Raw genomic sequence first — 14,708 nt, forward strand, 5'->3', positions numbered from 1 at the left:
ACAGGCCACCTCAAAGCAGTGTGCCGCAGCCGGAGCCGGGAAAACCTGCACGACCTGGAGGTGACAGCCGAAGGTATGGCCCCATATACACTCAGAGCTAGGCACAGCCCCAGAACCCCAGTGTCCAATGTAAGGGGGAGGGCGGAGAAACATACAGTCCACAGCATTCTTAAGCCCAAAATCAAGGTGGACGTACGGATTCAGGGAATTCCCTGTGAGATGGAGGTGGACTCTGGGTCCTCCGTCTCACTAATTTCATGGCAAACGTACAGGGACATTTGTAACCGAAGTAGGAAAGGGCCCGCCCTTAGACCCACCAAACTCCGCCTAGCCGACTTCCAGAAAACGCCCATTAAACTCCGGGGAAAAGCTTCCGTCCCCGTAGAGTTCAAAAAATTTAAAGGATCCCTTCCTATTTTGGTGACCCAAGAAAACAGAATAAGCCTGCTAGGATTAGACTGGTTCGAGGCACTAGGAATAGCGTTGACAGGTGTCAACGCCATTCAGCTGTCAAAATTGGAATCCGTCTGCCGACAATTCGCGGACGTTTTTGACAGCTCACTAGGGAAATACACGGGACCGCCCGTATCACTTAAACTGAACCCAAATGTGGTGCCTGTCAGAATCAAGGCCAGAAGGGTTCCCTTCGCCTTGAGGGAAAAAATAGAAGCGGAGCTTGACAGATTAACAAACTTAGGGGTCCTCGAACCGGTAGAAGGGGCCGAGTGGGAGACTCCCATAGTGACCCCAGTTAAACCAAACGGCCAAATTAGATTATGTGCCGATTATAAAGCGACCCTCAACCTCGCTTTAAACGCACATGCCTACCCGGTCCCGGCTGTCAAAGACATCCTCGCGGCCATTAAGTCAGGCGCCATATTTGCCAAGTTAGACTTGGCGCAGGCGTATTTACAGTTGCCTGTCACCCCTGACACCGCTTTGGCTCAAACAATAGTCACCCACAAGGGAGCATTCAAAATTAACCGCCTTCAATTTGGCATCTCTGCAGCCCCGGGAATCTTCCAGGAAATCATGGAGAAAACACTTAAGGGAATTCCCGGGGTCTGCCCATATTTTGACGACGTCCTAATTGCAGGGGAATCAGAAAATGACCTGGCTGGCAAACTAACCAAGGTACTCCTAAGGTTCAGGAAGGCCGGTCTCAAATTAAAAAGAGACAAATGCTCCATCGGGGTGCCCTCAACAGAGTTCTTAGGGTTTAAAATAGACGCTAAGGGAATTCACCCCACGGACACAAAAATTAAAGCTATCAAAGCAGCACCGACCCCCAAAAACAAACAAGAACTTCAGGCTTTCTTAGGGTTAGTCAACTTTTACCACACCTTCCTACCGCATAAAGCCTCCATTGCAGAACCCTTACATAGATTATTAGACAAGGGCAAACCCTGGACGTGGACCCCTGAGCATGATAAAAGTTTTAACCTCCTAAAAAACTTACTCTCCAGCAACGCAACGATAGCCCTGTTTAACGATCAGCTGCCCGTATGTCTCGCCTGCGATGCCTCCCCGTACGGCATCGGAGCGGTCCTAAGCCATTTAACTAAAGAAGGAATACAGACCCCTGTAGCGTTCTATTCGAGAACGCTGTCAAAACCTGAGCGGAATTACGCTCAAATCGATAAAGAGGCTCTAGCTATAGTAGCCAGCGTAAAAAAATTTCATGATTACCTGTATGGCCGACCATTTACTATTTATACTGATCATAAGCCCCTGTTAGGACTCTTTACAGTAAACAGGCTAACACCACAAATATTGTCTCCCCGCATCCTAAGATGGTCTACATTTCTATCAGCCTATTCATACAAACTAGAATACAGACCAGGGAAAACCATGGGCCATGCAGACGGCCTGAGCAGACTGCCGCAACCAATTGTGGACCCAGACCCAGCACCAGCTGGAAGAATACTGGCTATCTCAGAGCTGCCAGAATGCCCCTTATCTGTCAAAGATATCTCCGCAGCTACCACGGCAGACAAAATCCTAGGCAGAGTCCTAGGCTATGTCACAACGGGCTGGCAATATTCACCCCGGGAACCACAATTCCAACCTTACTTCTTAAAACAAAAAGAATTATCCACCCATCAGGGATGTCTCTTATGGGGCAGCAGAGTAATCATCCCTGACAAACACAGACTTAAAGTACTAGAGAGCCTCCACGAAGGGCACCCGGGCACCGTCAAAATGAAGGCTCTGGCCAGGAGCTATGTTTGGTGGCCGGGTATAGACAAACACATTGAGGCACACGTAGCTGGCTGCTATTCCTGCCAGCTAGTTAGAGCAGCCCAGCCACAGGCGTCCATACATAGATGGGAAACGACAAAGTCACCTTGGTCTCGCATTCATATAGATTATGCAGGTTCCAGGGACAATCATTCCTAATTGTCGTAGACAGCTTTTCAAAATGGCTAGAAGTGGCGCCAGTAGCCAATACAACTTCCTCGGCCACTATACAAGTTTTAAGGGGATTATTCGCCACACATGGCCTCCCTGATGTTATAGTTTCCGATAACGGGCCCCAATTTACCTCCTACGAATTCCAGAGTTTCACAACGGCGAACTCTATTAGGCACACCACCTCGGCTCCCTTTCACCCATCGTCGAACGGCTTGGCAGAGGTGATGGTAAAATCAACCAAGGAGGCACTACGCAAGATCATCTCCGGCAACTGGCACCAAAGACTGGCACAATTTCTTCTCTCCCAACACACCACGCCTTGCACAACTACCGGAAAGTCCCCAGCAGAGCTTCGCTGGGGCAAAAGATTGACCACCAGACTGGACCGTCTCCACCCAGACAGATCCCCTCCAGACCCAGAACTGCCCCTCCATCATAGAACTCTCAACACTGGGCAAGCTGTCTGGGCTAGAAACTATGGGGGAGGGAACAAATGGACACAAGGGGTGGTCATCGAACAAACAGGCCCCTTGTCATACATCATTGACATTGGACAAAATATACATATCCGCAGACACATAGACCAATTACGCCAACGCAGTCCTCAAAATATAGGGGGAAGGGGTGACGACGAAATACCAACAGAAGCACCGGCGCAAAGACTGGCACGACAAGACTCCCCTGATCGGAACATACCATTTCAACACCCCACTCCAATCAACGCAGATCCAGCAGAGCCAAACCCCCCACCCCCGGAGCCAACCCAAGAAGCGCCAAGAGAACCAGAACATACTACCGAGGCTACCCCCCGGCGCTCCGAGAGATTAAGGAAACCTCCCACATACCTGAAAGACTATGAATGGGGAAAACCAAAAAAGAAACAGTTGGGGTAAAATCAACTCAATCAGAGGGAGGGGGAAGGGGTGTTGTGTATTTACTAATTGTTATTACATTAAGTTAAACAGAAGTTACAGAGCTGAGGTAAAACCGCGGCAGCTTTTGACAGCTGTCAAAAGCTGCCGGGCGAAACCGCGCAAGCGCCAACCATTGACAGCTCAACACGCGCTACAGATGACAGCTCCGAGCTGTCAAAACCAAACGAACCCGATTGGCGGCGACCACGGCGCGGGAGCAGACTCACCCCGGATTGGTCGATCCGCCGGCAGCTGTCAGTATAAATAGATGTCATGTTCCCTTGTTCTTTGCCTGGTTCAGAATAAAAAGTTAAACTGTTAACTAGCTGTCTCGCCTGCTTCTTAGACAAAGCATGAGCAAGTCCTATTTAAAAAAGATCTCCTGCAGTGTTATTTATGGGTTCTCTTTTATTATTACTATTTCATTATTACTAAGCTTTCCCTTCTTAAGGCAGCCAAACTATTACTCTGTAATAATAATATAGGCTACTGGCTTTCAACCTACAACTGCCGTACATTAAATAAATAAAATAAATTGTCTGTTTTGGGTACTTGGGAAGTGGGAGGAATTTAGTTTAATTGGGGGTTACTAGCTAGCTGCTGTCTGAAAAAGGAAGAAGACTTTACAATATTCCATATAATATTTTCTCTGCTTTCTTTATAACAAACTATATTTCCTTTGAAAGACATAAAAGTAGAAACTTTCACGCTTACAGGCATTAGAACAGGCATATACATAGAATGAAGGCTATTGCTAAGCACATTTGATTTGTGCTTAGATTGTAAGCCGCCCTGAGTCTTCGGAGAAGGGCGGGATATAAATGGGATTAAAATAAATAAATAAACAATTTATCATTAACACTTCTCAGTGATTCTGAAAAGCAGTAATAAGAGCAAACATTGGAAGAGAAATTTTGATTATAGTTGATTACTTTTGTGAAAACGTTCAGCATATTTTATCTGTTCACCCTGGAAAGCTGACACAGCACTTGAATTGTTTAGGGGGAAAATTGCAAGAACTTGAGACACATCGGAAGCTACCTTAGGCCAAATAGGCAGTTGGCCCATCCAGTGTCTTACACCCAAATAGTATCAGTCTTTGCAGATTTCCAGAGAAGAATCTTTCCCAACCCTACTTACTGTCAAGAGATATATTATAATATGAAATTTAGACTTTCCGCATGCAGAAAGACACTCTATGCCTGCAGTTTGGGAAAATACATTTAAATGCATCAAACTATAGAACATTTCAAGAGAAAACAGTTAGTGCTGGAACTGAAGACTGGAGGATACAAGCCTCAAAGTGGAAAAAAAACACTCATGGTCTTTTCTGAAAATGCTTCTGCGGTAATATATTTGGTTGGCCAGAGTTAGTGAAAGAAAAAAAAATGGCTGTGCAAATAAACCTGCCCTTTGCTCATACTTGCTGTACTGTGCTAAAATCAGTTTTGTAATATTTGCTCTTCTAAAATAACATGGAACTGCCATGAAATGAGGAAAAAAACTCATCCATTTGGGTAAGAAGCATTCTGGAAATCAGTATATTTTAGATGCACTCGACAAACATAAACTTTATCCACAATATTCCAAAATAAATGTTCTGTTTTTGTTATTACAGCATCATCAGAAAAAGAAAAGCTGGTCATTTACCCTAACCCTAACACGCAGACACACTCTTTTTTTTTCTCTCTCTCTTTCTTTCTCTTCTTCCCTTTCTCTCCAGTCATGGAGTCCGAATGCATGGACAGTTCTTCCACTATCTATTTCTGGAATCGAAAGGCCTTGCACATTACCAACTCCATAGAGGAGAGTGGGGGTCTTGACCCAGCCCTTACCGGCTGCCTCTTTGCTGCTTGGATGCTGGTTTGTCTCGCCATGATCAAAGGCATTAAATCATCAGGCAAGGTGGGTTGCGTCCACTCTTCTGTCTTTACACAAAAACATTCCGTCAGAGACTTCATACAGGTCGTCCTCAATTTACAACCGTAATTCAGCCCAGAATTGTGACCATTAGCCATGCTGCCAGTCCTTAACTGGGTCACCATGTGACCAGGCCTGATTTTACGATTTGATTTGTGACAGTTAAGTGTTCATTAAGTCAACGCAGTGGTCATGAAGTGAATCCATGGTTCGCGACGGGTGCAAACGAAGTAAATGCTGGTTTCCAGCAAAAAAAGCTGCAAATCATGATTATATGATCTCAGGACCCTGCAAACTGCTGTAAAGTAGACCAGTTGCCGAGCATCCAATATATGACCACATGATTACCAGGGGGTGGGGGGGATCAATGCTTCAAATCCAGGCTAGGTATCCTTGGGGAGGTCTGTTGTAATTTGAAATGGTCTCTAAATGATGGTGTAAGTCGAGGACAACCTGTAATTGACATCCCAGCCGTTACCTTGGATACAGTTGTCTTTTCCTCAGCCTAGCAGCCTCCAGATATGGTGGACCAAACTTTCATCTCCACAAGTTGATCTTTGGGCTGAGGAAATTTGCATATACTGTGGGATTTCAGGGACAATGGGAGTTGGGGAAGAGGAGGCAAAACAAGGGAAGCAAATAATTTGGATTATAGACTGAATGAGGGGAATTGTGCATTTTCAGCGTGGATTTTTAATGTTGTGCACTGCCCAGAGTCACTGTGTATTAAGTTGGGCAGCTATCTAAGTTTCATAAATAAATACATTTGTGGGAAAGAAGCTACAGAAACATGAAAGGCAAATGTTCCCCTTGTGTACCAATAACGTCTGCCAGCATGATTCTCAGCACGCCTTGATTTTTTCTATTCATTTCCATCATATCTTCCCTCCATCCCAGGTTTTGTATTTCAGTTCACTGTTCCCTTACGTGGTTCTCTTGTGCTTCCTTGTGCGTGCTTTGCTGCTAGAAGGGGCAGCTGATGGAATCAAGATCATGTTCACCCCTAAGGTAAGAGACTCCCGCTTTGGGCTCCATCCTGATTTTGAAGTATCGGTAGTCCTCAATTTACATTCATATTTGGGACCACAATTTCTGTGGTTTAGCAAAGTAGTTGTTAAGTGAGTCACACTTGATTTTATAACCTTTGTTGCCATGGATGTTAAGCCAATCACTGCAGTTGTGATTGGCTTATGGTCCGCGGCCCGGTACCAGGCTGTGGCCTGTTGGCCACTGGACTGTGGGAATAGCTGGCGAGCCCCCCACACACACTCGCCACTAGCAGGCGCTAGTGGCCCCATCTGCACATACGCGGAGGCGCTAGCAGCCTGTTTGCATGGGTGCCAGCAACCCATTTGCGTATGCTCCTCCCTTCCAGGCTGCCAAGCCGGAAAGGTTGGGGAGCTCTGTTTTAAGGGAATCACGGAATCCTTAAGTCAGTTGGCTTCCCCGTTGATATTGCTTGTCAGAGGTCAGCTGTGAAGGTTGCAAACGGTGATCAAATGACTTCTAGAACTGCTGTAAATACATACCGGTTGCAGCAGCAAGGACTAGTTGTAAGTCACTTTTTTCAGTGCCATTGCTATGCAGAAAAACAAAAGGAAGTCCAGAAAAGAAAACATCCCCCAAGGGATTCAACACCCATTCTAACCTAAGACCTCAGGACCGAGTCAGGGTTTAAAGGTTCACTTAAACAGTTCCAAGGTAAAGGTAAAGGTTCCCCCGCACATGCGTGCTAGTCGTTTCTGACTCTAGGGGCTGGTACTCATCTCCGTTTCAAAGCCGAAGAGCCAGCACTTGTCCAAGGATGTCTCCGTGGTCATGTGGCCGGCATGACTAGACGCCAAAGGCGCACGGAACGCTGTTACCTTCCCACCATAGTGGTCCCTATTTTTCTACTTGCATTTTTACGTGCTTTCGAACTGCTAGGTTGGCAGAAGCTGGGATGAGTAACAGGCGCTCACTCTGTTACGCAGCACTCGGAATTCGACCCGCCAAACTGCAGACCTTCTGATCAACAAGCTCAGCATCCTAACCCACTGAGCCACCGTGTCCCTCATCAGTTCCAAGGTGGTGGTCAAATAAACCTAGGTTGGGATGGTATTCTGTAGCGCAGGTCTCATATCAAGAGATGGATCCCATCAAATGACATTGTTTAATTGATGGGACTTGGAGTATGCTGGCTCTGTCAGGCTGTATGGAATGGGCAGAAATTATAAGAAATAGGTAATCCCTCAAAGATCCAGCCCCTATCCCTTATAGCAGTGTTTTTCAACCTTGGCACCTTGAAGATGCGTGGCCTTCAACTCTCGGAATTCCCCAGCCATCTGCCTTATAGGATTTTATAAATGATAACCAGCACCTTGAACTGCATTCAGAACTGCATTCAGAGGCCTACTGGCTTGCAGTGCACCTCACAAAGCAGAGGTATTACATGGGCCTGTCCATAACTGTCCATGCTGCCACATTCTGGACTATCTGTAGCTTCCAAATAGTCTTCAAGGACAATCCTGTGTGGAATGCACTGCAGTAGTGCAAGCGTGAGGTGGCCAAAGCATCTTGAGCTTTTTACGCCTTTCAGCAAACGAGAAAAGATCTAGCAGGGCCAGAGGTGCAGAAACGTGAAATGATGCCTTCTGTCCCTTTCTCACAATTTCTTATCTTTCTCCATCCCCAAGCTGTCCATTTGGGGAGATATGCAGGTCTGGCGTCAAGCTGCCACTCAGGTATTCTTTGCCCTGGGTCTGGGCTTCGGCACCATCATTGCTTACTCCAGCTACAATCCTCAGCATAACAACTGCCACATTGATGGGTTGCTTGTGTCTGGCATCAATTTCCTTACCTCGGTGCTGGCCACACTGGTGGTTTTTGCCGTGCTGGGTTTCCGAGCCAATATGTTGGCACACGACTGTGTTGCAAGGTTAGTGTCCGTCAGACTGTTGGTAAAAGGGCAACAAGTACGATCAAGAGCCCTGGTGGCGTAGTGGTTAGAATGCAGTATTGCAGGCTAATTCTGCTGACTGCCAGGAGTTCGATCCTGACCGGCTCAAGGTTGACTCAGCCTTCCATCCTTCCGAGGTCGGTGAAATGAGGACCCAGATTGTTGGGAGCAATAGGCTGACTCTGTAAACCGCTTAGAGAGGGCTGTAAAGCACTATGAAGCGGTATATAAGTCTTAAGTGCTATGGCTATTGCTATCATGAGTTCAAACAGTAAGTCCTACAAGAAAGGATTAAGTGGGGATATGATACCCCTTTTCAAGTACCGAAGGGGGATGTAACAGCAAAAGGTAGGTCCTAGGTTGGCTGGGCCACCTGGCTGCGCCTGTACCAGTCTCGTTCTTTGCTCCAAGAAAAATCTGTCATCGGCATCTTTCAGCCATCACTCCTCCTCGTGGCATCTACCTATCTTGCAGTTAAAATGACTCGACTGAATTTGTCCCCTTCGTGCTGCTTGTGAGGGAGGCAGGGCGCTTCACAGTTTGAGATGCCTGGATATTATTAGGTATTATTCCCAGTTATGCCTGGGAATAATTGGGTTGTTGTTGTTATCGTTGTTGTTGTTGTTGTTATTGTTATTGTTATTGTTGTTATTATTATTATTATTATTATTATTATCATCATCATCATCATCATCATCATCATTATGGTTCATTGCACAGTCAACCAGATGTTTAGACCATATTTGGCATTTTTATCCACCTATTGAAACTTCCCAAGGATTTGGGATAGGCTGATGGTGTTTGATGCTGTTAAAAAGGTATTGTTGCAGGATATACCTGTAAGATCTAAGCTGTTTTGAGTAAAGCTGTTTTTTGCAATGGACTGGATTTTTTAAAATTCCAATGGTGTTCAAGCACTGTTCCAGATGTTTGGGGATTGCACCCGAGGTGCCTATCACTATTGGTACTATCTTTGCTTCCTTTTGCCACAGTCATTCTACTTTTATTTGCAGATCTTTGTATTTTATGATTTTTCCCCCCAGTTCTTTCTGTTCCAGTTTCTGCCATGTCCACTCTTCAGACTTTTTTTTGTCATTCTTATCAACAATTGTCACATCTGGAGTGTTTACCCAACCTTCTTTTCTGGTTGAGTTCAAACGTCCCAGAGTACTTTAGCTTCTTCATTTTCTATTACATTGTCTATTTTGGGGTCCCCCCCAGGTCTTGTTTGCAGGCAAATGATATTTCTTGCAGATACTCCAATGTACTCTCATTGCTACTTTGTCATGCCATTGTTGGTAATCAGTCTGTGCAATCTTGCAGCAGCTAACTAGGTTGCTTACTGTTTCTTCAGCTTCTTTACAGAGGCAGCACTTCCTGTCTGTTGCTGTCTTCTCAATTCTGGTTTTGTATGCTTGTGTTCTTCAGGCTTGATCTTGTATAGCTAGAATTAGCCTCTCTGCCCAGTTCTTCAACTTTCCTGCTCTTAAGTCATTGCCAGGTCTTGTTATCTCCTTTGCCTGCTGTGTTTTTTGTCTACTGGCCATGTAATACTTTGCCGTTCAAAGTCTCTTTTCTATTCTTCATCTGGTCTTTCTTATAGGCCAGTTTGATCTTCGGTATTCATGGTGTACTAGCTGCAGTGTATCTTCTTCACTGTCCTTCAAATACTCTTGCCTTTTTCTCTTCTTCAGTTGTCTGGTGACAGTTGCTCCTAGCAAAGTAGTCAACATCACTGTGAGGATGAAGGGCACGATTCATTGTTATTGTTCTTCCTATCCAGAACTTTTAGTTCTGCTTGAGTCCAATCGATTATTACAGCTGTGTATCTGATGACTGGAGCTGCCCAGGTATTGATTGCCTTGATGGTATTTTCTCCTCTGAATTTAAGATCTTCACTCTCGTGATGTCTTCATGTCTAATCTTCTTCTTGACTCCAATGTGCTTGATGGTATCAGCTAACCAGATGTACTGATCTTCATCCAGATTCTTGGTGTTAATTCCATAGAGCTTCTTGATTCTTTCCTTTTTCACTATTTTTCCTTGCTGATGGTAAGAGTGACGCATGTGTTCAGTCCAAACTCCATTGCACCATCTTGACAGTTTATGCAAACTGTTGAGCAGCAATTCTATATCAGATGGTGTTTTTCCATACAGCTTCAAATCATCCATGTAAAGGAGGTGAGATAGCCTGGCAGATTATTATTATTATGGTTAAAGGTAAGGGTAAAGGTTCCCCTGCACATGCGTGCTAGTCGTTTCCGACTAGGGGCCGGTGCTCATCTCCGTTTCAAAGCCGAAGAGCAAGCGCTTGTCTGAGGACGTCTCCGTGGTCATGTGGCCGGCATGACTAGACGCCAAAGGCGCACGGAACGCTGTTACCTTCCCACCGTAGTGGTCCCTATTTTTCTACTTGCATTTTTACGTGCTTTCGAATGGCTAGGTTGGCAGAAGCTGGGATGAGTTACAGGCGCTCACTCTGCTACGTGGCACTCGGGATTTGACCCGCCAAACTGCCGACCTTCTGATCAACAAGCTCAGCGTCCTAACCCACTGAGCCACTGCGTCTCTTGTATTATTATGGTTACTTCTAACCATACTTTTTCATTCCTTATTGGACATTCCTTAATAGAGTCAGTGACTAGTCCATAAAACACATTAGTGTATGTTAATTGTTTATTGTATGTAAGCATATGGTCATAAAAATAGCACTTGGACCAGGGATCTTCAAACTTGACCCTTTTATGACTTTTATCACTTCTGGACTTCAACTCCCAGAATTCATCATCCAGCGTGCCTGGCTGAGGAATTCTAGGAGTTGAAGTCCACAAGTCATAAAAGGGCCAAGTTTGAAGACCCCTGACTTAGACTTATATACAGTACCGCTCCATAGTGCTTTACAGCCCTCTCTAAGCGGTTTTACAGAGTCAGCCTATTGCCCCCAACAATCTGGGTCCTCATTTTACCAACCTCGGAAGGACGGAAGGCTGAGTCAACGAGCCAGTCAGGATCGAACTCCTGGCTGTGGGCAGATTTAGCCTGCAATACTGCATTCTAACCACTCCACTACCAATTCACTTGCAACAGTTTAAGCTCTACCTGGAACCCTCCAGATGTGTTGGACATCAAATTCCAGTATTGTTACCCAACCTATTCTTGAAATTCCAATGTTGCCTCCGAGCCTTGGTTGCCCAACCTTTGTCTAATCGTGTCTTCCAGGTCACTGAGTTCAGGTTTTTATGTTCTGTTTGGGAGTTCAGATGTTTTCTAATCTTTCTACATGTGCTATATGTCTTGTTTGGCAGAAATGCAAGACTTTTGACCGAGCTAGTGAAGAATGGTTCCCTTTCAGCTGTACTTCCTGCAAACCTGTCTGAATTTTCACCTGCTCAATACAGCAGGTGGTATCAGGATGAATGGAATGAAACAAAGAAGCAATTGCAGGAGTGGAAACTTGGTGACTGTCGTGTAGAAGATGAAATGAATAAGGTGAATGGATGGGCAAGGGCTGGATTCACAAATCCAGCTAACTATAGATCATTCAAGAGCAGGCCAAACCGTTAACAAGGGTCTATAAAACCCAGTGGCTGAGTTCACCAAAGCCAAAATAGCAAGGTTATGGATTAGAATGATGTGTGTGGACCCAGTCAGGGGCTGAAATCCATCCCAAGAAGCAAACAGCTGCATTTGGGGTAAAAAGAAGTCAAGCTATTGAGCAGACGTGGCCCTGCATATATTATGACTTGCCAGTTAAAACATAACCTTTCGGCTTAGTGCAGTGTTTCTCAACCTTAGCAACTTTAAGATCTGTGCACTTCAACTCCCAGAATTCCACAGACACCCTATTGCAGGGGTCTTCAAACTTGGCCCTTTTATGACTTGTGGAATTCTGGGCGTTGAAGTCCACAAGACATAAAAGGACCAGGTTTGAAGACCCCTGCCCTATTGGCTGTCTTCTGGATGTGTAAGTAGGGGAATGCTGGCTGGGGAAGTCTTAAAATTGAAGTCCTCACATCTGGAAGAGATCCAGATTGGTGAAGACTCTGGCAGTGGTTTGCTCTCCAAGCTTGTTTCAGTAGAGTTTCTGAGCGTTTAGTTACCGAACTAGGTAACATCATCAGCAGGATTTGGGGAACGGCTCTATTAAAAGTTTTCCATCTGCTTTAACATTTGACATTTGCTACAGCTCCTACTGTCAATGTTTTTTCTCTCTTTCTCCCTCAGGGCGTGGAAGGGACAGGCCTGGCCTTCATCACCTTCACAGAAGCTATGACCCTGTTTCCAACAGCCCCTTTCTGGTCTATGATGTTTTTTTTTATGCTGCTCAATTTAGGGCTAAGCACCATGTTAGGGAACATGCAAGGAATCATCACTCCTTTACTGGACAACTTCCACAGTCTCAACCGTCGCCGGATGCTGTTCACAGGTACCAGAAATGGGCAGTCTGTCTTTCTTCACCTGGGGCAAGACCAGAATTCATGGCCGCATTAATATATAATATATATAATATACAGGTGAAACTCGAAAAATTAGAATCTCGTGCAAAAGTTCATTTATTTCAGTAATGCAACTTAAAAGGGGAAACTAATATATGAGATAGACTCATTACATGCAAAGCAAGATAGTTCAAGCCGTGATTTGTCATAATTGTGATGATTATGGCGTACAGCTCATGAAAACCCCAAATCCACAATCTCAGAAAATTAGAATATTGCGAAAAGCTGCAATATTCTAGGCTCAAAGTGTCCCACTCTAATCAGCTAATTAAGCCATAACACCTGCAAAGGGTTCCTGAGCCTTTCAATGGTCTCTCAGTCTGGTTCAGTAGGAAGACTGCTGACCTGACAGTTGTGCAGAAAATCATCATTGACACCCTCCATAAGGAGGGAAAGCCTCAAAAGGTAATTGCAAAAGAAGTTGGATGTTCCCCAAGTGCTGTATCAAAGCACATTAATAGAAAGTTATGTGGAAGGGAAGTGTGTGGAAGAAAAAGGTGCACAAGCAGCAGGGATGACCGCAGCCTGGAGAGGATTGTCAGGAAAAGGCCATTCAAAAGTGTTGGGGACTTTCACAAGGAGTGGATTGAGGCTGGAGTCAGTGCATCAAGAGCCACCACACACAGACGGATCCTGGACATAGGCTTCAAATGTCGTATTCCTCTTGTCAAGCCGCTCCTGAACAACAACGTCAGAAGCGTCTTACCTGGGCTAAAGAAAAACAGACCTGGTCTGTTGCTCAGTGGTCCAAAGTCCTCTTTTCTGATGAGAGCAACTTTTGCATCTCATTTGGAAACCAAGGACCCAGAGTCTGGAGGAAGAATGGAGAGGCACGCACTGCAAGATGCTTGAAGTCCAGTGTGAAGTTTCCACAGTCTCTGTTGATTTGGGGAGCCATGACATCTGCTGGAGTTGGTCCACTGTGCTTCATTAAGTCCAGGGTCAACGCAGCTGTCTACCAGGAGATTTTGGAGCACTTCATGCTTCCTTCTGCAGACGAGCTTTATGGGGATGCTGTCTTCATTTTCCAGCAGGACTTGGCACCTGCCCACACTGCCAAAAGCACCAAAACCTGGTTCAATGACCGTGGGATTACTGTGCTTGATTGGCCAGCAAACTCGCCTGACCTGAACCCCATAGAGAATCTATGGGGCATTGCCAAGAGAAAAATGAGAGATATGAGACCGAACAATGCAGAAGAGCTGAAGGCCCTTCTGCAATAGCGATTGAAGCATCCTGGTCTTCCATAACACCTCAGCAGTGCCACAGGCTGATAGCTTCCATGCCACGCCGCATTGAGGCAGTAATTGCTGCAAAAGGGGCCCAAACCAAGTACTGAGTACATATGCATGCTTATACTTTTCAGAGGTCCGATATTGTTCTATGTACACTCCTTGTTTTATTGATTGCATGTAATATTCTAATTTTCTGAGATTGTGGATTTGGGGTTTTCATGAGCTGTACGCCATAATCATCACAATTATGACAAATCACGGCTTGAACTATCTTGCTTTGCATGTAATGAGTATCTCATATATTAGTTTCCCCTTTTAAGTTACATTACTGAAATAAATGAATTTTTGCACGATATTCTAATTTTTTGAATTTCACCTGTATAATACAAGGGCTGGGATTTTAAATTGCCAGCGCTTTGGACTCTGCAAGGCCCCCTGGGTGATCTGCGGCGCACCGTGGAGGCAGTAGGTGGCCCTGCAGCCGGGGGGGGCGGAGCGGGGGCACGCAGGGCGGTTTTGGGGCACTTAGTATCTAAAAGGTTCGCCATCCCTGTGATAGGATTTCAGATTCCAGGAAGAAGAGGCTGCATTTAAAATGGGATGCCAATGGTGTTGATTGTTGATGGGGCCACTTCAGATGGCCGGGTCAGAATTTGGTTGCTACTACTTCCCAACGTCAAGAGTGCAGAGGAGAATGAATGCATTTTAAAATCAATCTGGTGCTCTGCTCTGCAAGACACCATAGAAGGTTGGTGCATCCACACCTACGCAGATCCCTGTTACTGAAGGA

The 14,708-nt window shown here is 45.3% G+C and overlaps 1 protein-coding gene across 2 annotated transcripts in view; it reads left to right on the forward strand.

The window, feature by feature from the left end:
* The window catches only part of LOC308677528 (sodium-dependent neutral amino acid transporter B(0)AT2-like), a 48,192-nt gene that overhangs the window by 30,170 nt on the left and 3,314 nt on the right, over nucleotides 1-14,708 (forward strand). For both annotated transcript variants that reach the window (XM_081344005.1, XM_081344004.1), the window contains 5 exons: nucleotides 5,053-5,234; nucleotides 6,147-6,257; nucleotides 7,925-8,166; nucleotides 11,493-11,676; nucleotides 12,412-12,613. In XM_081344005.1, the coding sequence (XP_081200131.1) occupies nucleotides 5,053-5,234; nucleotides 6,147-6,257; nucleotides 7,925-8,166; nucleotides 11,493-11,676; nucleotides 12,412-12,613 (921 nt within the window). The remainder of the gene's footprint in view (nucleotides 1-5,052; nucleotides 5,235-6,146; nucleotides 6,258-7,924; nucleotides 8,167-11,492; nucleotides 11,677-12,411; nucleotides 12,614-14,708) is intronic.

This window comes from Vipera berus, assembly GCF_964194415.1.
Source record: "Vipera berus genome assembly, chromosome: Z".
NCBI classification, from domain to species: domain Eukaryota; kingdom Metazoa; phylum Chordata; class Lepidosauria; order Squamata; family Viperidae; genus Vipera; species Vipera berus.